Source organism: Falco biarmicus, chromosome 4 (genome assembly GCF_023638135.1).
Source record: "Falco biarmicus isolate bFalBia1 chromosome 4, bFalBia1.pri, whole genome shotgun sequence".
NCBI classification, from domain to species: domain Eukaryota; kingdom Metazoa; phylum Chordata; class Aves; order Falconiformes; family Falconidae; genus Falco; species Falco biarmicus.
In genome coordinates this window covers 15,202,474-15,229,996 of record NC_079291.1, presented here as the reverse complement: position 1 = coordinate 15,229,996, position 27,523 = coordinate 15,202,474, and the positions used below count along the sequence as shown (strand labels likewise).

The window sequence follows — 27,523 nt, the reverse complement described above, 5'->3', positions numbered from 1 at the left end:
AGTGAAGCAGTAATTGCATGCAGGCATGAATATTATATAATTTTCAAAAAATTAGAAGTATACATGTTATCAAGCCATAAATATTACGGACCTACAACATGGTATAAAACAAGAAAATACTATGACCAAAAGCTTGAGGGGCACTCAGCGTTATAGTCATAAATAAAATCTTTTGAAGCTCTCTGACAAAGCTGCAGCCTCTGCCACCGTGCTCTGGACATTCAGTGGCAACATTAAAACCTTTGCCTTACCAGAATTATAAGAATTTCCTACTTTTTAGGGTATAAAATCTTTGCTTCATTTTTAAAAAGAATTCACATGAAGTTTGGCTCCTTAAAAACATCTGATTTTGAAAGTTGTATTCCTTTCCCTTGAGTACTAAATCCTGAGGGATATTTTGCTTGAAAAAAAATTATATTAATACTTCCATTATAAATCATTTTCATGGTCTTTTGACACCTATGAGTCGATGCTTCCTCCTCACTTTGAAAGAGAATTGATTTTGTCTAAAACATTAAAAATACATATCCAAGCCCTTTTCAATAGTCTCCTGTTCTCTTCCTTGCTGAGAATATAGAATATTGTCATTTACTCTGATATCAAGGGTTTCAGATTTAAGCCCGCGGTGTTCCAATTCCCATTGATGATTACACTCTGGAAAGGACAGATTAATTCTCCGAATGGACTGCCTGTGAAGTGCTAGGATCTCTAATGTAGAGCAATATGCCAAGCTATTCTTAGTCAACCAGTAAGATCAGAATTTTTTACAAAAAGAAAAAAAAGCAACCTTCCTCCCAAGATTAGGTTTTTTTTATATTGCCAGTGATAATACACACCCCACACACACACAGTTTATTTCAGTTTGTTCAATGACACGTTTCAATATGGATATATGATTGATAATTTTTCTATTCCACTTACCTCTAGGAAACCAAAACAGAGAAACTATGCATTGATTTACATATTAAAGAAATTTGCAGAAAAAGACCAAAAGTGATTTACAAAGCCACAAACTGTCAGTAGCTGTAGTTTTGATTAATTCAGTTTTCCATGATCATTTTACAGATATTATTTTTCCTGTCACTGTGCTTAACAATCAAAATGGTATTCTGAGCTCTACACAATGGTTAAAAGAAATCAGAATTTACTAAAGATGAAAAACTCCACTTTAGAGACAATTTTCAAAATTTCAGGTGAATCTATATCACAATTTGCAAATAAACTCAAAATTATTCTATTTAAACTGTCTTAATATGTTCTAACAGTAGTTTAATCACTCCAAACAAAAATTTTCAGGAAAACTGGACTGTGCTAATGTGTCCTGTCTCAGATTAAATAACTGTATGCTTGTTCTTTCTGCTAAAGACTGACTGAGGAGACTCATTTCCAAGTCCTTGGTCAATTTGATTCAAAGTGACCCTGTAAGTACTCCAGTTACAACTCTCAACTGAACAAAAGCATGTCAATCATCCATTCCAAATTTTGATATCTCACTGAAGTATATCTATGTTTTAATTTACACAAAATAACATATCTTAATAAGTTTTTTTTAAGAGTTCACATTATCAGAATGGAGAGCAATAAGGACATAACAGTGATACAATAATCAGTAAGAGTTCTGCGGAAAAGAAATGCAAATCTTGCTTTAAAAATATACACCTCTCAGGCTCCTGGAATGTCTATAAAAATAACCTTAATTCTTCATAAACTTTCAGTATCAGTGAGTTAAAACACAATGAATTTCAAGTATGGTCACTTGATCATGATAATACCTAATAAACCTACTCATCTCCTGAAGTATCAGAAATTATACAATTGAAAAGCTTTTGATCACAATCATGATATCTTACTCTGAAAAATGATTTTATGAAATATTATTCCTCAGGAAATTTTTCAGCTTAAGGATGAAGTTCACTACTTGTTACAAATGGAACTGATGAAAATCTAGTAAATCTTACTTCTTTTATTTTAGCAGAGCTTTTTTAATGTTGCTGCTGTTAAAGCTTAAAGAGTAATATTTTGTCAAGTTTTTGCCAGGTTGTGATTGCATATCTTAGACTTGTTATTGTATCCAGCTGGAAAATAAGATAATTCCATTATTCCTTGACTTCTAAAGACTTGTCTGAAGGCAAGGAAGCACAACAACGTTAGTCTTTTCTCCAGTTCTGCTACTTTTAATATTATATTAAACAAGAACTGTATTGAAGTTTTTAGAAGTTAATTTTCAGATTTTTATTTAACATATAATTTTATGAAATGTTAAGGTGTATTTTAATATTGTCTAAAATAAATAGCTGGTTAGACAAGTTATTTCAACCATATCTCAGATACTTTTATAAGCCTTTTTTTTTAATTATTTTTAAGCATCTGTGTATTTATGACTTTAAAGTCAAGCCTGACTGAGATTTCAGCCCTAAGTAGCTACAATTCCTTAAACATAAAATCATTGTTTGCCAAATGATTTTAGCTGATTTGATACATCAAAAAGCTTCAGACAATTCTGAAAAAAAACTTTTAGTCATACACTCTTAGCCATATGATTTAATTTTAGATAGTCCTGTGAGAAGCAGGGAGTTGGACTCAACGATCCTTATCGGACCCTTCCAACTTGAGATATATTCCATGATATGAGAAACACAATAGTATGTCGAGCAATTTTTTCTTGCTTCTGGCCTTGTATAGCTAAGCACTCATGTCTGAGAGTCTTCACATGGAACTATTTGCACAAATAAGGACTGCAATTAGTCTTACATAACCAAGATCTTTGGCTATTATTCTTATTCCTAAGAAATTATAACACAATCTGTTAAATGAAAGAATGGGGGTGAGAAGAAAGTACTTCCTTCAACAACAAAATCAAGACTCTACCAGTAACCTTGGGACATTTCCAAGATGGCAAAGCATTCATTTTACACCTCAGACTTCCAGCACTTTGTTAGACAGATGTTAATGAAACCTTCTGAGCCCATATGGTTCTTTGAAAGGTGATCTGTAAGGTGTAAACATAAATGCACCCTTTGCTAAATTACTGACCTATGTTTTCAACACACCAAGGAAGGTAAAGTAGGCTTTACACCTTCAAAAAATCATTTGAGACTCCTCTCATTTTGCATTTTCTGCAGATCATGACACAGCAAGAAGCAAGGAAGCCGAATAATGGTCACTATGTGGGTTTGGAGCCTGTTCTAAAATATAGTCTACAGTACTGCAAATCCTTCTACACACAAAAAAATTATTAAAAAATCTTACTGAATTTAAAATAAAAAGCACCCCTTCAGATTGCTAGAGATATGGGTGATGAGGGACAAATGGGAGGGAGTGGGTGAGATCAAAGCAAAGGTCTCAGTTCACACACCAGAAATCACTTCTTCGTACAGTCAGCTAACACTGATTTCAAGTATTCTCAATTCCTACAAAATGTAATTCTACTACATGACAAAAGGGCTGACCCAATCTCTGAAGAATGGCAGAAGTTTGAAAGAGATACAACAGAAGACTGGCAAGTCTCTCACAAAGCAATATCTTTTCACAGAAGCACTTGCCATCAAGCATCTTTTAGGTATTTTAAAAATAATAATGGAATATATAAAAAAGAGCCATTAAAGTGAATTTAAGCCATCTATTCAACAACAGGATTAAAATCTGTGAAAATTAAGATCAATAGTTCAGATTTTAACCTGTGTAGAGACTGCAGTTCTTGCATGTATGATTAACTGTCCTTTCTATGCAAAGTCTCTAGGGAAGAGACTGGTAAATAATTTGCTAAAAATCCAAACCCAACTTCTGTTACTGAAAGAAAGAGGACACAAAGCAAATCCACCCTGAGCTGTGAAAAAAAACCTCAGAAAAAAACGAAGCTTTAAAAACATTCCATAGCTACGGAACAACTTTTTATTAATTTCATAAAACTATAAGCAGGTAGAACACCACCACTAAGTGTTATGGTAACAAGGTTATCTTTCAATCTTCTGAATATTTCTTCCACCTACACAAAAAAAAAAAATCCCCACAAAACTATCTAAAATATATTTTAGATATTAGAATTCATATTTATAAATATGAATATTTATTTATAAAAAATCATATTTAGAATTATGAAAAATAATGCATGAGCAAGAAAATGTTGAGAGAACATTTGGAAATAGTAGCGTTTCTGAGTTGGATCTGCATGAGGATTTAGGTGTCCTCATGGTCCTAGAATTTCCAGTCATAAAACACAAAAGCATGTGTGTATGTGTGTGGGCGTGCCTAAAATCAGAATTGCAATATTCAAAACACTGCCCAGGGATCTGGCTGATCCAACCAATATGAAGGCTTAAAATGCTCCTATCTTCTGGGTTCAGTAATCAATATCTATTTAGGATTGACATTCTCATGCATTACTCACTTGTTTTCTTTTTAAAAAGAGTAGCTTTGGGGTTTCGTTGTGTTTTGTTTAACAGTTACCCAATTGTCTTCCTTGGAAGTGTAGCAGAGACCCAGGTTCCAAACCTCTTCTTCATCCCCAGACTTCTCTCTTCAGGTAAATTCAGCTAGTCAGTAGGCTATGTTCACTCTACTAAGGGTTATGCTCCAACCTCTCTTAGTGAAACTATCCTACTCAACAGAAAAAGGATTAGAGTTTTTATTAGACCACAGAAGGGGAGAACAAATTTGTCACCTATTGTTTTACTTCACCACCTGCCAAAATGAAATCTTGAATCCCTGGTGATATCTATGTATTTTAAAAAAAAAAACAACCCAACATACAAATATTTACAAATACATAAATTCTGAAAAAAACCCTTTTTTAAGTGTTGAATTCTTTTTTTGTAAAACTTGGTCTTGGCGTAAGGGTCCCAATTTAGAAGTTCCCAATGAAAAAAGCCAACATCTAAACAAGTATATTTACATCTTTTTTTATCATAAATTAGCTTGGTGAGGTTCTAACAGCAGCATTTTTCTCTGTAGAGAATGCATATGAGTGGCTGAGGGAACTGGGGTTGTTTAGCCTGGAGAGAGGGAGGTTCAGGGGAGACCTTACTGCTCTCTACAGCTACCTGAACAGAGGCTGGAGGCAGGTGGGTGTTGGTCTCTTTTCCAAAGTAACAAGTGATAGGATGAGAGGCAACAGCCTCAGGTTTGCACCAGGGGAGGTTTAGGTTGGATATCAGGAAAACTTCCTAACCAAAAAGGTTGTCAAGCACTGGAACAGGCTGCCAAGGGCAGGGGCTGAGTCACCGTCCCTGGAAGTATTTAAAAGACCTGTAGATGTGGCACTTAGGGACATGCTTTAATGGTGGACTTGGAAGTACTCAGTTAATGATTAGATGCAATGACCTTAAGGGTCTTTTCCAACCTAAATGATTGTATGATTCTATATGGTCATCTGCCTCAAACTGAAGTATCAGTAAAAGAGGTTATAGACAAAATTAACAGAGACAAATCACCAGGACCAGAGAGCATTTGAAGAGTTCAAAAGAAACTAGAGAAGAAAATAGCTGTTAACTGTAGTGTGTACCTTGTTTAAAACTAGATGCTTTCATAGGAGAGATTTAAAAGACGGAAAATGGGATCTTATTGGCTATTAACTTCCGATAAAAGTTACATGGGGGGTGAAAATCTGGGTATTACAGACATTCTAAGCTGAACAAATGAGTAGAAGCTATTGTGAAGAACAGAAATGGTGGGGATGCACAGAGCAAGAATCAAGACACTTGTTTTAAAAGGACGAAATGTCAAATCCATGACAGATCTTTGAAGTCATCAGTCAGTGTGTGGACAAAGGACTGCTGGTTGATACAGTATTCTTGAGCTTTCAAAATCTGTTTTGTAAGGACCCCTTACTAAAGGTTACGAAAAGATAGGCAGGACTGTTCAGATTGCAAATGGTACAGCTAAAGGAGACAATATTGCAGAAATTTATGAAGTAGTGTGTGCTTCTTTTTGAATGTAAGAACTCGATGGCATCAAATTTAGCAGCAAGTGCCAGATCAGACAAAGAAATCCAAAGAAAACCTCTAAAGATGGTAAATCTTCATATGCAGGTGATTATGCTATAGAATAACTATAAATAGCAAAAGTTATTTATCAAGTATCTTTGTGAGCCCACATAAATGAAACTGAAATTACTCATCAATAGCTACTGTCTACAGAACACCACATTGTCTTATATAGCTTCTGAAAAGAAAACTCAACAGGGGGCTGAGAAAGCCCGCAGAAAGTATTGTCACTCACTTGATGCCTTCTTATAGTCTTCTCTGGGCACCTGCCCTTGAAAACAACACAATAGATTGGATGGTGGTTTAGATCTGCTTCATGCTGAACAGAGAAGATTTGTGGCAGGACTGAATTCACTCAAGTTTGCAACTCCAACTGTAGTACCCTAATCAGCTGACCCTTCCTCACAACCTGTTTATTCTTTATTTACTATTTATATATTCACAACAGCAAAAATTCACTCTGGAAAGTAAAAATAACCAAGAAAGAATGGCATTTCCCCCTTCTGCTTAACGCTTTAACCTAGAAAAATAAATACGTCAACATTACAATATGACATTTTTCAATAACTGGTTTAACAGTAACATCAAATAGTAGCCTCACATTTTTAAAACTTAAGATATTCAGCAATTCATCAGCAACATGAAAGAGAACACAAAATTGAAGGTTTAAGGTTAATAGCTAATTTCTTTACTAAAGGGGGATTTTTATAAAATGTACCACTAAGGAGTTGTGTTTCACATTAAAAACGGTGATTAGCATTACAGTCAGCACATGACTAGACTATAAGAACTCACTTGCAATAATGAACTCCAACCAACGCCTTTGATATGAACTACAATGATGCACAACTTGACAACAGTGTTATTAGCTGACACAGAACTTAACATTTCAAGAGTCTGTTTCTGGGTAAGTCTTCCTGCCTGGTGTTATTCAGTAAAGCAGCATATATGCAAATATCATACAACAGCAAAAATCACATTAATTCTTTGCTGGTTTATATTAGCATTCCTTCTCTAACAAGAAAGTCAGCATTCTTACAACTCAGTTTTCATAGATGGGAAACCAGCGTAATCAGAATCCAGTTCAAAATCTACATAAATATTCCCCAAAGTTCTAATAAAACTGTACCATCCTCTGACAATCTCTCAATCCAGCTGCACTGAGATTTTCTTACTAATATTACACACCTCTAACATGTAACTCTACTGTTCAGTTCAGCTGACTAGGCCCAATAAGCTTACCTGCTGTCAGAGCTACTCCATATTATTTTATTCATATTCATTACAGAAAGTAAGTAAACACATAAAAACAGAGAAGTAATTTAGAAGCAAATAGATTTACTTTTTAAAGCGAACATTTCTACCTTAAACTAGGAAATTAAAATGATTGAGAAGAACAAAGTGTTTTTAAAGCAATTAATAGACGCCCACATTAACAAATTCACCAAGAAAGTACTGAAGTGCTAGCCCTATAGTATAAAGAAAAAGAAACTACAGCAGGTTCAAAGATAATCTGGGCACAATACCAACAAGTACTTGTGAACCAAATCACAATTCTAACACCACAAACCAATTAAAAGAGTTGGAGTTTGAGGTTTTTTACTGTTTGTTTTTTGAAATCGAGAGTATGGATATTACATACACCATTTCAGAACATACAGAAATATCAACAAATGCTAATGTAGAACATCATGATGAATGAAAAGAGGATCAATTCATTACTAACACTGACTCTAAAATGTGCTTTTAGTGGCCTTTAATAGAAAATGCATGGGTATGAACAGTACCATAAATGAAGTTTGAAAATTGCACGATTCTTACATGATTCCAAAGACACTGTGATAAAGAGTCACTTTAGACAAGACAGTCTGCTGTGGTGTACATGGTTGATATAGCTATCACCTCACAGATACTAGATACGTGGCACTTAGAAGCAGCAGATGGTTTTGTTGCTCTTCAGCACCTTCCTGTTTTGTTTTCTGCTGCTTTTCCCCCTTTTCTACAACAGTGCCTAATGTCTGTCTGGGAAACTTAACAGTACAGACTGGAGGTGGGGAAGTTTCCTTAATTTGCTCCCCTGTCCTTCAATCCACCGTAAATCTAAGATGGGTCACGCCATTAGTTTTTAGATTATTTTTTCTCCCTCAGGAAATGACCTTAATGACAAAATACAGGAATGTGTCCCATTCTCATGATTATTATCTGATGCAGTATCTGACACTCCCCTCACCTCCACTCTATTTCCTTTACTGTCTCGTTTCCTTGCAACCAAAAATGGATATTTTAACAACCCATAAAAATCAGAATCCATAGTTTCCAGTATTTAGCTTTCAGATACATTAATGTCATCAAATGCTGTAAGTTTCTGACTAAAGGTAAGCCAAGTAGCTGCACAAAAGAGCCCACAGCAAAATACATAGCTGCATTTCATAACCTTATTTGTAAGACCAAGAGACAAGAATCATGATCCAATATGTTTCCTGCAGTAGCACAGTACAAAATATCTTCCCATAGACAAAACATTTCAGATGAGCTGATCAGTATACCATATTAATAGAAACTACGAAATTCACTTCAACTACTCCTTGTTACTAGAAAATCTATGAATCTGATCATTACAGATCACAACAGTGTACAAGACTCAAAGCAGGAACCAAAAAAGCCCCAACCCTTAACGAACAGATTATGTCTGACTTCTGACTCATACATACAGCCTATACATTAAGCTGGTCAACACACAAAGGACAAGGTATCTTATAATACTGCTCTTTTTGAATACAGACTTTGCATAGTTAAATCAGATCTCGCCCTGCTGCAGTCATTTGCTCCCACTATGAGAAGTTCAGTTCCTCCAACAACTTCTTACGTAAGTAAAATCCAACAAGAGTAAATCCAACAAGGGGAAAAAAAACCCCTAATGCAAAATGCAGTAGTCCAGAGATTAATCATGAACTGAAGCTACCTGTTTCCTTAATATCATTGATTTCTTTTAAAAATCAGACTCAAAATAGCTAAAGATGAACTCTGCTATTCATTTTCACACTGGTTTTAATGTCCACAATTTTTCTTATCAGAGGACATTAAAAATTCTTGAGGAAAACAAGGCAATACGTACTTAGGAGAGCCACAACACAATATTATTAACACTTTTAACAGCAGACTATTAGCTTTGAGCCCCGTGTAAAATAGGCAACTGATGGACAAATTATGTTCAAAGCTCATGCTTCCGGTATCTAATTTTGTAATAAACAAACTCTAAGTGAAGTTGTATCAGACAGCAATTGTTGCATGATGTAACAACAGGTATGTAAAGGAAACACATGACTCATTTATGCTCTAACCCATTAAGCTGAAAACAAACAAGAAAACACCCATTCTTCTCTAAAACTGGATTTTCTTCCTGTGGATGCTCATACAATCAGGTGTCCAAATATTTAATGTGCTCATAGAAACACATTAAAGTAGGGGGATTTTTACAGTTACCATCTTATACATGCTGGAACTAACAACATTTGTGAAAGATGTAATTCTGTAGCACATTAATGGGACATCACTAGAATTCTCCACTGCTGAATTGAAAAGCAATAGAGCAGAAGAGTTTCTATAATACAGAATGCTCAAAATTACCCCAATAGTGGAGCAATGGCAAAGATTATATTTTTTTCTGTATTCTTACAAAATATTAATTATTAAAGGCATTCAAAGTAGATATATATTAGCAGTATTTTACCACAAATTTTTGATTTTAAGTTTTAAAAGGCATTTAAAATATTTTAATATCTGTTCGTCTGCCATGTAGATCAAACTACCTGTAATAGAAAATAGGTGTCCAAAAAAAAAAAAAAAGTAAAAAGGAGATCGCATGTTTCTCCTCCAGCACCACAAGAAGTTAGCTGATTTACAGTATCAGCTGTGAAAAAGAAGAAACAAAAGATTGGAATGCATCTGTCTCCTTTCAAGTGCTAAAATAAGAACTGCTCAAATGCTGATGCCTCTATCAGTAAGCACACAGGAAAAGACTGAGGGAATGGGAAGAAGAAGAAAGGTAAGTGTGAGATACAAGAAAAATGGTGGGATTAAAGAAAAGAAAGCAAGAAAGAGAAAATGTGTTAGGTGAACATGTCTGAGAACAAGCTATCATATGGAACAAACTATATAAAACACAGTAGCCCTCATTCTCCTCCCAATTCACAATTCCAAATAACGTTAAGTATTTTTGAAAGAGGTGGAGACAATAAGGTAAAATGCTAATTTAAGATTTTGCCATTTTACAAACTCTTTGCTACCATCATTTTTATTCCTTTAAAGTAAAACACAGCAGAAAGCATCCATCCTTAAACCCAGGATAAAATGTAAGCACCGAGAAGCCACGGAGACTCAATTAAAAGTGACTCACATCACTGTCATCAGTACTATAATATAGTAGAGTTTTTCCACAAAGAACAATTTAATCCCAAAGGATCTGTGTCCAATGTTACTCATTTACTTCCAATCACAACAATCAAACACTTTCCATAAGCCTAATGAAAGGGGCAAGGGACAGCATATGCCTTAAGTAATTCTGAGTTCCACACATACTGATGAATTAGCCATCAAACCAAAACAGAATCAATTGTGGTTGTTCCCTATAGCATGTACCTTGTTCCCATTTTGTTCACTAGCAAATATGAATATATTATTCTGTCACACTTTTGATGCATTGGCTACTTCCAGCTAGAGTTATTGGGAAATCAAAGAATCAGGAAGACAGACCAAAAGAATCGGATAAATTTTGCTCCTTCAGAAATCTAGCCGAACAAATTATTACTGAAAGTAAAAGAAGAGGGCCGGTAAGACACATAAGAAACAGAATAATTAGGGATGTGTTAGTATCTGGAATCTAGTAACCAGTTCTTAAATAACAGGACACACTGGTACTTAAAATTATTAAGAGTTCATTGATATCCACAGCTGCTCTTAAATAATATTAAAAATTGCTGTCTGCTGCAAGACCATGAGGATGAGTGTGCATTCACAATCTGCCTACATTGAGCAAAATGGCAAATATGCATGATTCCTCAAATAAAGAGAATTCATTAGGCAGAGGAAAAGTGCTGCTATAATACCCAGCATTCTAGTTACAGAAATATTTTTTGTAATTTTTACTAGAGTAAGTATCTGTAAGTTAATTCTAAAAATAGAAAGCTGCATTATTTGTATAATACATAAAATCCTGCAATAGCATAAACAGCTTCTATATCATAAAAATATAATTAAGTACATTTACTGTATTCAAACTCTTTAAAATATCAAGCCATTCTATTTCCTAGTTAATTTTTAGCCTACTTAGTATATTAAAGCACTGTTCACAGTAGCATCATAAAAGATTAAAAGAGGATATTTTCATCTCCTGTAATAAAAACAGTGGGAAAACAAATTTCCTGGTTTTTTTTAATCTTGTGCTTATGTCAAAGTAGGACAGTATGGTATGCAGTGACTTCCTAACAGTAACATTATCAGACGCCATGAACAGACAATGGCGAGTGCAAGAATAACCTAGTTTTCTGGGCAGATTTGGGAAGAGAAATAGCTGTGTGCATGCACGCATATGCCAGAGATATTAATCCTTACTACTATTAACAAATGCTGTTTAAATTCTATGCCACTTTTTTTTGTTTGTTTTTGGGGTTTTTTTGTAAGTCCATAACTGCCTAAACTTTGGAACAAAGAGACATTAAGATATTTCTAAACCTACTGAATGTACTTACACCAAACATTAAAATCCATATTTAGGAACTTTAAAGGGTAGCTATACTTGCAGGACATCTGAACAGCTTTAAAGAGAATTGATTGGTCTAAACCTTTCACAAACACACCACCTTTGTCCTAATACAAATATGCTTAGCCAGACAACAGTTTTAGTATTAATTTTTTTTTTAAAGTTTGAATGATAATTCTAATGTTTAAATTCTTACAGTTTTGTCTTTAGTGTTTCATTGGCTAAATCCAGATTAAAATAACCAGGATCATATGAAATTGGCACAAAAAACGTAAGATTGTGTTCTACAGCAAATACTCTCCAAGGATTTTCTAAAGCTCCTAAGTGCTAGTCTAAGTAGTGTGCCAGTGAGATCTAAGTTATTGTTAATTCCTAATTAAAAAAAAATAATAAAAGAATTGGAACAGAAAGAGCTCAGAACAACAGGGAATGTGTAGTTGTATCACCTTACGGAAGCAGGGCTGTGTTCAGTCAGAGCCACCAACAGTTTCAGAGCATACATTGGTACTGGGTCTGGAGCCATCAGAATGTGCTTGTACCTGAAAGGGAAGGGGCAAAAGGAACAGGTCAACAGTGAAAAAAAAATGTCAAGAGATGCATGTTAAAAAGTTTATATTAAAAATATATAATTTCCCATTTCCAAACTTTACAATAACCACAATGGAAATACAATGCTGTTTGGAACTGTACAAACCAATAAACAAGACTCACTTAGAAACTTTAAAACCAGCATCAGATTAACTTTAAAAGCAGCATTAATCAAAGACGACATCATGTTTTAGAGAGAGATACACAATTATAAAATATGTAAAATTTATAAAACACATATAATTTATATTTATAAATGTGTATTTAAATAATATTTATTTATAAAAAATATTTATAAAACATGCATTTTTACTATATGCATATGATTTGTTTATTAATGCATATTATATATTTTCATATATTTAAATAGCTAACCTTCAAGCCACAAGTAAAAACTGAGCCTCAAAACATTAGGCATAAGATTTATTCAGTGCTCCAGAAGACCATCAACCAACTTGTACATGATTAAGCTCTGTATTTTGTTTACATCATGTTTTTTCTCAAAATGAAATATTTACTTACAGAACACTCGCATTGAGCTGTATGTTTTATTTCAAATTTAAAAAAAATACTGTAACTACAGAATACTTCCATTCTCTGAGTTATATGGAACAGAACAATACAAAAATACTCCAAAAGTATGTTTATTGAGAACTATAGCACTGAAGATAAAACTATATGAAAAATATCTATGAAACATTTCCAAATATCACTTCATGGAAATATTGGTAAAGCAGAACAGGCTGCTGAAAAACAAAACAGACCTTGCTCTTGCTGCTAACATTTCAGTAATACCCACCCTACAAACAGGGCTATTTTTGTTTTCTTTAAATCAAAATCTATCTGGACAGCAACAAGATACAATATTGGAAGAAAGAAAGATGTAGGCATAAAAAACACCATGGACTCAGCCATGTCAAAGCACCGTCTTTGATTACAAATAGTACTACATTAAACATGGAAGTAATAGAATTGGAAGCATAAATCTCTTCATCTGTAGGAGAAAAAACATGGAGAAAAATGAAAGGATGGAATTTGTAGGAACATGTAGGTAGGTTATCACGTTTTGTGCAACAAAACACTTCCTGTATGTTTTTCTTTTTGTGTTCCAGTGCGGGGAGGGAGTGGAATCAAGCAAATCACCAAGAATTTTACGTCACATCTCGAGATCCCTGGTGCTGCCTGAACTGAGGAATTTGGATCAGTTCCCACCACCTGGGTGTCAGCACGTACCCTGCTGTGTGCCAGGTCTTCACCAGAATGAAGATCCCCTCTCCCCAAGCATCACATCTCCACCCATCTAATTTACACAGGAAGGAAATCTAGAACAAGATGTGGTGCTTTCTGGTCAAGTCTCCAATCTGGACAACTGTAAGACAGGCGTTATTAGCTGTGCAGTCTTGACGTAGCCTGTGGGAGCTCCTCCACAGAGGCTAACATCCCACACAAGCACACAGCCTGTGGGCAATGTGTCATGGATATTACATATTAGCTCGAACGTGCTGCCCTAGACTTGCAAACCACACTGGAGAATCCACACAATAAACCAATTAGAAGTCAGTGTTGGCTTCATGTCTTCAGTGAATAAAATCACTCCTTTACAAATAACAGATTCCAGTTCAGTTCGTGAAAAATCAGCTGTTTCTCACTGGTGATTTAAGTCCCTTTCTTCAAAAAAGAAAAGACCCTAATACATGAGTAGACACTGACTGCGGAAGCCTTACAGGTGAGCAATACACATTCCTGCCAAATTTAATGGAACTATTTGTTTTGTTTTTTTTTTTTTTCTTTCAGAATCCATGACTAAATCCTTTAAGGCAAGCAAAGATGCTATTAGGCGACTCAGGTGCCAGAAGTCATCTGCTCAGTGCCTAAAACACGGATTTAAGTCTCAAAAATGGTTATTCCTAATAGTAATAACGAAGGAATCAGCCATGCCAGCTTAAAAATTTGACGCTTGGCAATATACTTATTTTATTATAAACACATAGATACCTTCCCTAAATGGGGTCCACTTCAAACAATTTTAAGCTGCCTGTGTATTACATCTGAGAGAGACTTACTACTGTGCACACTTAGCATCCTAATTCCTCAAGGTTCAATAAAAAAAGTCTCACTTAATTTCCTTTTACTTGAAACTATTCCCCCCTCCCCTAAGATAGCATCAGTAAAGAATATTTCTAAGGGAAGGTGCAGTGATCCATCAAACCATGTGAGAAAATTCAGATTACTAGAGTCAATATCTTAGTAATTAATATAAACACATTGCCTGAACAAAGGCCATTAGAAGCTATGAATATATGAATCTTCTCTGAAGGGAAAATATTCCACGCTTGAAATACTTTGTTAAATGAACGAGTTCATCCAATGATTTCCCTGCCACTCCAGAACACAAACCAATTTAGTAACAAGTTTTAGAGAGCATTTTATAAGGGTTCTGTAAACTCTAGGTACTACACTGCAAGGAGTTATTCTGTCAATCTTTTCTATAAGCAACTGTGACAAGAGGACCTAAAGATTTGTGGTTATGGATTCTCTTTAAGCTCTTAAAAAAGACTGAATATTTTATCTACTAATTATCTCAAATATCCTGGACTTGCAGAATTGACTCAGCATTCTACTAAGAACAAGCTACATAATCTTTCAAATGAAATAAAACTTTATTTACACATTCTTCTACTTTTGCTGGTTCTGGCTCAAATATCAAATTTATATATAACTAGGAATATTAAGAATTAAATAAAGAAGAGCTTATGTTTCAATTTTTGATAAAAATCTCTGGATAGGTAACAGAAAGCATTTACCTGATATTCATTTTCTATAGGTGAAACTTTCATTTTGGTTATGAAATGCTCAGGAAAATAACCTTTCAGTGAATTGAATAAAATTGTGTTGTGAAATTTCAGTTCAATCAAAATCCTATGAGGATGTTAACTTTCTGATCTACAAATGCAAAAATATTTAATGGACTTACCATTTTATTGATGATACCAAAGACAAGAAAAAAGTAGTAACCACAGCATTCCTGCATTTATCTCAAAATGAAGGCAATTAAGACCATTTCTATTTCATGCACAATGACCAAAATTCTATTTGCTGGGCCAGTTTTCCATTTAAACAAATTAACTTGTGGATGATAGTTATAGGAACAAAATATATACACAAATGAGTTCATTATAACCTTTGCTAAAAATAACATCACATATCAAACCCAATATTGCTCCCTTCCATACTCAACAGCTCTCAGTTCTTAAAAAGTAGAATCAAAAGGGATTGAAATACCTACTTCCCCACACAGACTGCCCAGGAACAAACAGCCCTTGCATGCCTCCCTCTTTTGACTGTCCTCCAGCTGAGTCACTCTGTCCCATCCTCTGTCCAGCGACAGAAAGAATATCAGCAAACACCTCTCCAGCCTCCAAATAAAAAGCTAGTTGTCTCTTCACTTTCTATCTCACAGTCACTCTTACTTTTTGGGATAGAGCTTTACACTATCTTTAGAAGTAGGTTACACTGCATCTCAGACCTCCCTTTTCTTTTTCAATTTAGGCCAGACCCCTTTGCATTCAGATAAAGCTTCTTTTGAGAACTGTAGAGAGTATATGAAGATTCATTCCTACCTCCCATCAATATTTTTTTATCCATACCTAGAAAATTCCTGAACAAAACTTACCTTTTGTGTCTTTTTTGACATTTAAAGCAGTTACTTCGGTCTTTTCTTAGTTTCTTTTTGAGTTTTCTCCAAATTTTGGAGTTTTGAGGCTTTCCAGTCGAAACTGATTCAGAGTTCCCTTTTCTGCAGAAAATTCTCAAATTCTCCTCTGCATTTTGTTCCCTCTGTGCCTTACTGTATTGATTACCTGCCCCCTTGTCCTGGTTTCAGCTGGGATAAAGTTAATTTTCTTCTTGGAGACTAGTGCAGTGCTGTGCGTTGGATTTAGTATGGGAACAGCGTTGATAACACACTGATGGTTTTGGTCATTGCTGGGTAGTGTTTGTATTGGGAGGGGACACAGCCAGCTCAGCTGGCCTGAATTAGCTAACGAGATATTCTGTACCACAGGCTATCATGCTTGGTATATAACCGGGGGGAGGGGTGGTTGGCCAGGGCTGCCAGTCATTGCTTGGGGACTGGCTAGGCATCAGCCAGCAGGTGGTGAGAAGTCATATTGTTCATCACTGGTTTTCTTTTCTCCCTTCCTTTTGGATTTCATTCCTCTTTCCTTCTCCTTCCTTTTCATTATAACTGTTACTGTTATCTTTACTATTGTTCTTTTGGTTTTATTTTATTTCAGTTATTAAACTATTCTTATCTCTACCCTTTAGTTCTACATCCCTTTCTGTTTCTCCTCCCCACCCCTCTGGGGGAGGGGTGAGTGAGCGAGCACCTGCATGGCACTTAACTACCAGCTGGGGTTAAAACACCACATCAACACAGGTGAACATATTTACTAGAGGTTGGCTCAACACACAGGTTCAAGTAATGTATTAAATATGCAGACACTAGTTAACGCCTTCTGAATCACTAGAAGATTTACATACTGTTTTACTATGCTCCTAAACTAGAGCAAAATTTGTTTATACCAAGTTCCAATATATTCCAAATATCAGAAACTTCACATTTATTTTCTTGAGATAATCTCAAACTGTTTTCTGAATACAAGTATCACCATCTCTACCGGTGAGATAATGGAACTGTTTCAGGAAGTACTTCATGCCTGGAACCAAGATTCTGAGCTACTGCAAGACCCTTTTTCATACATCTACAATGCAATGCGTGCCAAGATAGCCCAAGTGTAGTCCCCAGAGTAGGATCATATTTAGTCTCAGACCAAAAATCCCTGCCACATAATTGAGATAATTAGCTTGAAGACAGGAGTATACTGGCTGTTTTCCTTCCAGTTTGTAATTAGCATGACACTCCCCCTACACCCTCCATTTCAATGAGAAACATGTTATAAGGTGGGCATTTCTGTGCAGAGCAAGTTTCAGAGCAAGGACAGACTTTGGTATCACTTGACTCCAGGTCTCCACTCCAATCTGAAGAAAATAATCTGACAGCTTTTAGTAATGCATATACTCTATTTTAAAAATAGTATTTCCATTTTAATTCATATTTATATATTCTGTATTTCCTAGAGAAAAAAGCATTGTGAAGATAGATGCGAAAATAAGCTTCTCCATAGAGCTTTTAAGATTTCCTTCCCATTCTCTCTCACAGAGAAATGATTACCTGTCTGGCATGGATAGAACTTTGGTCCTCAAACTGTAACACTAGTCAACTAGCAAGAGACAGTCTCATTTTGGAGGAAAGCACTGTGTTTCTGATCATAAACCAGCATCCATTCCTCTACCCTTCTGTCACTTACTTAACGTAGGGGTGGGGAACAATTCTCTCACTTAGAGCAGCTAAGTATTTACAATTATTAACTTTTGAGTACCACACATTAAAATACACTGTAACATTATTAGAATAATGTGAAAGAAAAATGATGACTCATCATTACTATCCTCATCTTGTGTTCATGCTTTTCATCCCTCTACTTGCAGAAAGCCGCCTTTACGCTCACGTGCAAGTCAGTTTGAAATGATAAGGCCTTATTTGACCATAAACTATATAAATTAATTTCTAGCCCACATCTGGCCCACAGGCTGTAGATTCATCTACTTTGCTGTAGGACAGCAATTTAGAGGCAATAGCCCCTGGGTGGGTCATGGAGGACTAACCCATCCTGCACTATTCGCTTTCAGAAAGTTACATGCCTTTCCATGTGATTTCAGAACATCTTACATGAGGGCACAATATCCGAATTAGACAAAAAGATGTTGCTGTTAGAATTTTCTGACTTTATTAACAGAACAAAGAGGAGTATTTAAAACAAAACCCAAAAGCTAGGGAAAATCTGTTTCACGTCAAGAACAGCCAGAGACACAGTATCAGAAACGACTGTCACACAGAAGTTGTGTTTGTGTTGTATATGACAACATACTAAAACCTAGGACAGAGATGCTGGGCAGAGAACTCTAGCAGCAGTTAATTGTTATTCCTCTTTTTGTTTTACCATTTAAACATAAAAAGGGTAGTTAAAACCAATACATTGTCAAAATGGATCTAGTATCAAGTTATTCCCCATTACACAAGCAATATTATACTTACTGAGGCAGCAATGAATCTCTAATGAGACACAGAAGCTTGCTGTTCGAGTTGAGGCTCTCCCCTTTCTCCTCAGCCATGACCTCATGACTTAAAAGCAGTGATGTGGTTTCTGAGAGCAACCGCAAGCTGAAGAGTCTCCATTCCACTTGAAAATAAAGGTGCCAAGAATGTGACCACACTGAAGTCTAATTAAAACAAAATGCTGAATTCATGGAAACTGCAGCTGATGTGCCCATATACTTACCATTTTGACTGTGGACCAAAGAAACTAGTGGTGGGAGGATACAGTCTTCAACCTAAAACAGAGAATTAGAAAGATCTGGATTAGATTATTCACAGGGGAAAAAACAGAGCAGAGATACACTATCGTCTATGCTTATTCCACTGCCAGTGCCCTTAATCAAAAAGATGAATAATCATGGAAATTCATCCGTAATCACACTTACAAAGCCACCAAGTTCACTTTTCTCTGGTAAGCTGTCATAAAGTTACAGATAGTACTGTACTTTTATATAGAAAACAGTAACTCTGGTATAATTCATTGAGAGTGAATTTTAATTTAAAATACAGAATTAAATGCAGATATATGATATTAAGAAAAAAGTATTATAATATCTATTAATCCTGAAGTATTAGAATATCTATTAATCCTGATGCTTTAATCTATAAACTACTCATCAAACAGGTCAGAAGAAATATCCTTCTAAAACAAACCTGCATAGAACTAAAATACATCAGGAAAGATGTAGTACCTCTAATGAAACATCCTTAAGCTTAGTAGAAAGTCTGGATAACAATTTAACTTCTTCCATTCTGGTAATACACAGTCTTCCATTGAAATCTAAATATACAGACTTAATATTTGAAATATTAAAAAAAAAAATAATCCAGTCAACTCCTTATTGTCCATGAGTCCATGTTACAGGACTGGTCAGCTTAGTTCCATCTGAAATCAACTTATAGCAAACTAGGCTATAACTCAGTTTTATATATCTACTATATATACACAAAAACAATGTATTATTAGTATTCACTGTAAGATAATGAATTGCTAAGCCTTAAGTCATTGGTAAAATAGAATTCATTTATTTTTGCATCATGGATACAAGCTTGTCCTTGGATTTATTTATACAAATAAAATTACTGTGTAAATTGTCACTCCACTGTGGGCAGGATTTGGCATAACAAGACTGTGTTATAATCCTCCATGTGTTTTCTTTTAGTGATTAATACTAGAAGATAGAATTTCTCTATATTTATGCAGCTAATAATAACACACATCTATAGAAGCTGAAAGTATGTATGAAAAGGGGTCACTAAATGAAGTTAGCCTCTAGCCAGCAATAACTAGAATTAGCAACTACTCCATTGCTAGTTGGTGGTCTCTGTTAATTGAATCCCTGACATTAAGGTATTCATTTAGTCTAGCTTTTTTTACTTCTGAAAAAACTACCAAAAGATGCCATTTTTTACATACTTCCAATAAAAGAAGTAAAGGACTCTGCCTGAGGTATGGAAGTCAAACTACTCTTGCAAGGTCAAATAGCTTTTATGCCTATATAGATAATGATATGACTGATGTAATGACTTCTGCAACACTTCATAATTTTGAAATATTTCATGGTCTTTTCAGTTCATATGTAATAAGAGAAATAATAAAACTACATTGCATTCCAGTGACTCCATTAGTGCAGGTTTCTAAACTATTCTACAATGGTAATTTATCAGTTATACCATACCTGAGAGGTAGGATAAAAAGCAAAATAACATATGTACTTAAGATCTTTCAGTCCAAAAAACCAGTTCAGCCTAATAGAATATTACATGTCACCCAGAAGCAGCACTGACTCAGACTAATACCAGTTAAGATGGCAGTATACAGCAGTATGATGCAACTTCAATTTCTAAAACTTCAAATCTTCTTTCACTTTCATCTAGTACTAACAGTAGCCTTTCCACACTAGCAAGTGTAGTTGTCAGTCATAAGTCTTTTCTAAGATAAATATGTTACAAAGTGTCATTGTAAAGAAGATTCCTTAGTTCTTAATAAAAGTATTAGCTTTCTCTGACCTTTTTCTAACACAAACATCAATTTTGGCAAATGAACTGTTTAGAATGGAATCCTCCATAGCAGGTGTGTGCCTCGTGTCAGTTCAGTGTGGTGAGGAGATCAACTAAATGAAGCACTAGTTCTATGGAAAATTCGTTATATAAGAGCATATCCGAATGTACGTTCTAAAGGGAGAAGCAAGTATTAAACTGCACATGAACCTTAAATCAGATACTTCCTAACTCTGCAACCCTCATCTTCCATCCATCTCATTTTTACTAAAGTGTACACAAATTTGTAAACAAGATACTGACTACAAAAATAATTACTGAGGTGAAATAAACTGAAGTGTAATAGTACATAAGATATTTTTAATGAATTCACCAGTGAATTGCACAAGTTTCTGTAAGTTACATATAAAGAAGCATGGCATTAGTATTTTGACATTTTCTAGAGGGATTGAACAAGGATTCATTATTTCTTCTTTTAAATGACTGCTGACATATACATGGAATCAAATCTCCATATATGCATGAAGGTAGTCAGATATTTCTCTTGCCTCAATCTTTATCACTAGGATTGATTACAAAAAACCCCCCACTCTTTAAAAACGGAAATACTCTTCTTCAAGTCTAAACAGATTAGATAGTTTGAATATGATCATAGCTATATCTGGGTTTGCACCATCTTCTAAACAGCCTGATACTCAGTTCATGATAAATCCTTAACTGCACAAAGCCACCACTGTATGATTCTGTAATGATGGCATTCAAAGGCTGTGCTGCCACAACTCTGCTGTTATCAGTACCCAAAATAGCAACAAAGTACTGGAAACTTCCATACATGCTACATTCACATCTCCCAGCTATGATACACATGTACATAACCAAACAAAAACATAGCTCAAACCTGGTAATGCTGTTTCTGAAAATAGCAAAGGAGCAGAAAAAGAGTAGAAGAAATATACCAAGCATAAAGCACAACTCTAGTTTCAAGTAAAGTAATTCTTGAGTTAAGAAACTTCCTAAGCTGATGCTGTATCTGTATTTTGGCATTTAGTAACGCTTACTAGCCTTTTCTCCTATATGTTTTTATACATTATAATGTATTTATACATTTAGCATGTGTGATACCTATGACACTGAATTCTACACTTCAATTATGCCTTATGAAAAGACACCTCCTTGTTTCTTTTAAAGCAGCTAACTTGATACCCACCTATTCTTATTTTATGAAAACCAGGAACAATTATTTCCAATTCATCTTTCCCATGCCATTCATAATTCTATACTCTCAACTCTTTTGTTGCCAAAGCAGAAATTCTTACCTACTTAGTCCCTCCTTGCATCATCAAGCTGTACTTTTTCTGGTTAAGCTTCATTCCCTTTGAGAGTGAATGACCACAACTGCATTCCGTATTCAAGGCTTGAGGGCACCATGGATTTACCATGGCACAGTAATGTTTTCTGCTTTTTCGTCTGATCTTTTACCAGTCATTTCTAATAATCTGGTTGTCTTTCTCATTATTGCTGTGTAAAAAACTCATTTTCATAGAAAAACTATGCTAAAAGATCTCCAGAACAGTTACAAGTAGTTTAGAGCCTGACACTGCATATGCATAGCTAGAATGGGTTTCCCCATTTGTGTCACTTGACAATCAGTATTGAATGGCACATAATTTTATTGTCCTTTCACTCAATATCTTGAAATCTTCTGCAACTCTTCTGTCAGTTTTAATTTTCACTACCATGAATAATTTAGTGTTATCAGTCAGTTCTGAAACCTCCCTATTAATTCCCTTTTCTGGATTAGTTATAAATAGCACATGTTTCAACACAGAACTTCGTACAGCACCATTCTTAATCTATCTATTTTAAAACTGTTCTCTATTCTCTACTTAGTGAATTTTAACTAGTTGGAAGAAGTTGCTCTGTCAGGGGGTAAGAAAGAAGGGCCACGGATGGATTAGAAGAGTCTTTGACACATCACTTTGTCAAAAACTTTTTGGAAATCCATGTATACTATCCAAATCCAGAAAATATCTCTCCATAACATTCACTGAATTCTGCAAGGAAAACTCTACTAGTGAGATACGAGCACGGAGCAAAAAGCTTTTCTACAGTATCTTCTTTCTTACAAAAATTCTATCTTTTGAAAACAAGGCACAATTTTAAAAGAAATTCTTCTGCAAAGTCTGTATGTTAATTTAACCTTCAAAAGAGAGAGACAAGCCACAGTTTCAGAGTGGTTAAGTATTCACCAGCTACTAGGAGGGGCTTGAAAGAGAAAACTGCTAATTTCAGTCCTTCTCTGCTTGTCTCAGCTGTTCAGGAGATGTTAGACACAAGGCCTGCACACTAAATACATGTGCCTGCTTTGTTAGAAAGAAACATCACCTCAGCTTTACTTAACCTCACCAAGCAAAGTCCAAGCTCCACAAGTATCCACTAAAAAGCAGTTATAACACTGCAAGGGCTCAGTGTGGAAAGATCCAATACACTGAATCCCTGTTTAGCTGCAGGTACGCCCCTAAGAATCATGATGGAGAATTAAAATTCCATTCCCTTGTGCTAGTCAGCAAGGATGAATTCAACTATTCAACATACACATGCAACCTCGGTGTATTAATGAACTAGCATATAACCAAACTTACCCATTATCCCCTACATCTTAGAATATGGCTTAACCTTCTTCTCAAGGCCACAGAACTAACCTTTAATATGGTTAACATTACTGACCTAAAAAAAAAAATATCTCCCTTGATTAAAACTGAGTCTCAGAGCTCTTCAAATCAGTGCTTAATGCCAAAGTCCTGACATTTGATGTTACGCTGGGTGGACAGAAAAAGTAAGCAGGCTTAAAGCCTGGTACAGTAGCATCTGTGAAACATGCTGTTCTCAAGTGAAAATAAGACCCCAGAACTAAACTTGCATAAAGAAACCACACTATCTCACTCCACGCAGCTATCGTAGCCAAACTCGCAAGTGACTAAGCCCATTGCTTTACTTCCAGAGATTTTTCTAGCAATATCTGGTTCTTTTCAGTGTGCAAATGTTTAACTTACAGCTACTGACAAATATCTTCTCCTTATCCACTATTCAAAGCAGAATGTACCAAAGCAAAGACCATCAGCTCCCAAACCCTTTTTTTCTACTGACATGTAAGATCCACAACATTCAACATCACCTTGACATTTATTCTCATTAAAATTCCACATACAATGTTACTGCTGAAAGTGACCATGGAATTAAGATCATGCTGCCTTCAAATTTCTTGAAGAATCTGCTGGAGGCACAGCATGCTCCTCAATGTTTTAATATTGCCAGTACTCTCTCAGAATGTAATAGAAAAAATAATCTAATGCATGATAGAATGAACTGGGGAGAAGAATGACATTTCTGTAGGGTTTTTTTAAAAGTCTTCAGAATATTCACTGAGTTTGTGGGTTTTTTTCTTTCTTCTGGGAAGAGACAGCACTGATTGACTGGCTCAATATGTCATTTAGAAGAGAACTGGTTTCACAAAAAAGTCTCATGTCATGTGGATTAGCTTAATGGACAGAAAGCCACATGGTATCTAGAATTTTAATCTACTTGAAAAGGGAAAGTGATTGAAGAAATGCTGTACAATATGTTCATATAGTCATACCCTACGCTGACAAAATTAGGGTGTCAGTGTTTAGATCAGAGCACCCTGTGGATGAAGAATACCACTGATGCTGAATCAAGAAAAGACTAAGATGAGCAGAAAAAAAATCACTTGCAGAAGTTTCTAACCCTTGTGTTGTCACCTTTGGTGAAAATAATAACTCTTGTATTGTCAACCAGCAGATTTCCATGTCACTCTGCTTTTCCCTTGACTTCCCATCAAGCAACTCATCATGTTTGGAGTGCTTTTATTTTAGCCTGATTTCTTAAAGCAAGTTTTAAAACCTTGAGGATGAGAATCACTGCTGACAACTTCTGCCTCAACCACAGAACTTTCATGGTTTGGGTAAAAGATCATCTGTGCAGTATACAGATCATTGGGGAGCTACAGTACAGAAAGGACTCCCACAGGAACTGCCTGCCATTAGGAACCTCATCACTGCTCAAAGTTGCTCTCAATTAACACAAGTCCTCTTTTCATGGCAATAAATATACTTAACAGAGAAAAGGAAAACGCAAATGATAACAATCAGCACAGAATTCTTCCAGTTAATTATACCTAAACCTTTACCAAAATTTGAAAATAAATATTATTATAACACTTACTATCTGAATGTAATAAATATTTTTCCATTTTAGGTATGTGAAGGAAACAGGCAATTGGACTTGTGCCAGTTTAAGAATGAAATTACTGCTCATTACTGGCTTTCACTTCAATTAATTCCCCTTGACTTTATCACACTTAGCAATATATACCACCTCCCACATCAGTCCCCACAGAAATTACTCTCCTCAATAACTGACTGCAGATTGATGCTAATCAGAAATTTGATCACAAAAAATCAATTTATTCCATTTTCTTTTTCAAGGTACAAATACAAAGGCAAATCAAACACTAACTAAAAAAGAACAAGCAATTCTTTTCTTCTCAAGTGAAAAAGAACCTGAAACATTGCTCTTAAGTTCTTATTAACTTAAACAATTTCCACTGTAGCTAAACTAAAGCCAGAGCCGGACTGAAAAACTTAGTGGTTCTGCTTGCTTAATATAACCTCACATTTTAGTAAACTCTTTAAACTTCACTAGAAATTTACTTGATTTCTGTTTAGAGATTTTAAAGCAATGTCACAGTTGCAGTGGAAAAAAATGCATCCTCTCAAGAAGGTTTTGGCCTTCCTCCCACCCCCTCCATAAAATGCTGTTTGTAACCAACTTTGTCAAAATAAGCAATCCAGGCTTCACAGATCGGCGCAGGATACACATTTCTCTTCAGTAAAAGAGTATCCTATTAACCATTGTTATACTTCAGTATTGATCTGGAAGCTCAAACACGTCTTACCTCAACTTTTTAAAAAAGCACTAAGTTCCACTGGGTGCTGGCATTTATATTCATAGATTCCAGTCATGCTCAGCAAGCAGCAATTAGAAGATACCCCTTGAGTAACAGCAATTCTAAAAATAGTCTGTATGCATCACAGAAGATGAAGTACCACTTTCCTCTAAAGTAATGTATGCTGTACATTCAAGTATAATTAGCACACTAGACTTCATAAATAGTATTAAACTAATTACTGTTTGCACCACTAGTGGCAGATGTGGTTAGAGATTATTAATTACAGTGGACAATTTCTTGAATTTAACATACCCAATACAAGGCAATTTCTCCACTTCATTTTGTGCCTGAATGGCTATTTGCTGAGTGTCAGGTAGGCTTCTAAATTAGGAAGAACTGTTATTTATGAAAATAAGTGCATGAAGGAGCAGATTTTCTTTCTTAGGAAAAAAAAAGTGTTCATTGACAAGGATAGATTTATTTTTAGTTAATAAATATATACCTATTCTAAATCAGGGAAACTATTCTACAGCAGTGGTATGTGTCACAAATATACAAGCACTGGACAGGCAGGAAGTTTTATCTCGAGCATAAGGTTAACCAATGTGCTCAGATGGATTTTAAATAAACAACTAAAACTTTCAACATATGTGAGATGAAGTAAACTGTTTCCCAGAAATTTAGATACTTACATAAGACTCACCTACTGCTAGTAAGGGGTTACTTAAAAGACAGTGGGATGGTCATTCCCTGGCTTCAGTACACCATCCCACTGAATGTGGGGCTGGGAGCAGGGAAAGAAGAGTCAAAAAGGAGAGCTGTCTCCTTGGTGCTATTTTTTCAGGGAAGAACCCCCAGACCATTAAAATTTAAACAGCTAGGGGAGTTTTATTTAACATGCTGACACAATTTATTACAATTGCGGTAAATGCTGATGGACCTCCATAAAAAATGGCACATATTTCTGTTAATATAAGACACACTGATAACCCACCGAATTAAAATGATTATTTTTAAAAATTGAGATGATTCTAGAATGATAGTGTCGTAATACAGTCATAATACAGTGACTTGCACGCTGACAGGCATGTAGGGAGACACCAATAGGCATTCATACCTCACCTACACTTACATTTCTTTTCTAGACCATAATTTCCCATATTACTTGAAAGTAAATTGAACCGTTCGGTTCTGTACTATTTCCCTTCTTCCTATTAATTGGCTAGATTTTTGTGCATAAGGACCATTTCTTGATTATCACTCCTTTACGAGCATTAATGAAAATAAATATTAAACTTATTTAAACTCCAATTTGTATTTTTTATTAATTTTACTATTTTCACTTATTAAGACTTTATAATACAAGTACTTAACTAACACACACCCCCAAACAGGATTCAACTTCTAAAAACACTTGATTTCTAAGATCGCCCATTCTTATCTAGCACAATCCCCAAGATCACTCATTCTTAAGTATTACAATTTACTAATGCCTTTCTTGATTTAAGTGCTATATTGCGTGTGCCCTTAACCTAACACCTATACAAACACATACATTTCATTTTCAATTAAATGGCCACCCCAGTAAACATGGTGGAAATTCAGGTACAAAAATGCATTGGTACAGGTTACAATTTGTCAAACACTGATACAATACATTCTGACCTCCTCTGATACAATACATTCTGACCTCCTGATTTGCTAACAGCTGTTTCATAATGTAATTGTTCTGCCTTTAGTTAGCTTAGCTGACAGTAAAAAATCTAACAAAAACTTGAAAGAAAACAAATCATAGTGATGTAAGAAGCTTACAGTATGTGTGTTTGGTAATTGTAATGCAATTTTTAGTAAGCAATCTGTTATACTTAAACAAAAAAAACAATCAACCACCATAACTGCTATTGATGACCTCAGCAGGAAGGGTATTGAAGGAATGGGATCTTCAACCCTCAGAAGTGGTCTTTCCAAGCTATGTTAAAAGCATAATGACAAATAAAGTGGTGACATTT

General features: G+C 35.2%; 1 protein-coding gene across 2 annotated transcripts in view; it reads right to left on the bottom strand.

Annotated features, from left to right (window-relative positions):
• Positions 1–27,523, bottom strand: part of ULK4 (unc-51 like kinase 4) — a 249,721-nt gene that overhangs the window by 129,562 nt on the left and 92,636 nt on the right. For both annotated transcript variants that reach the window (XM_056334570.1, XM_056334571.1), the window contains exons 28-30: positions 18,729–18,780; positions 18,485–18,629; positions 12,186–12,278 (exon numbers count right to left, since the gene is read on the bottom strand). In XM_056334570.1, the coding sequence (XP_056190545.1) occupies positions 12,186–12,278; positions 18,485–18,629; positions 18,729–18,780 (290 nt within the window). The remainder of the gene's footprint in view (positions 1–12,185; positions 12,279–18,484; positions 18,630–18,728; positions 18,781–27,523) is intronic.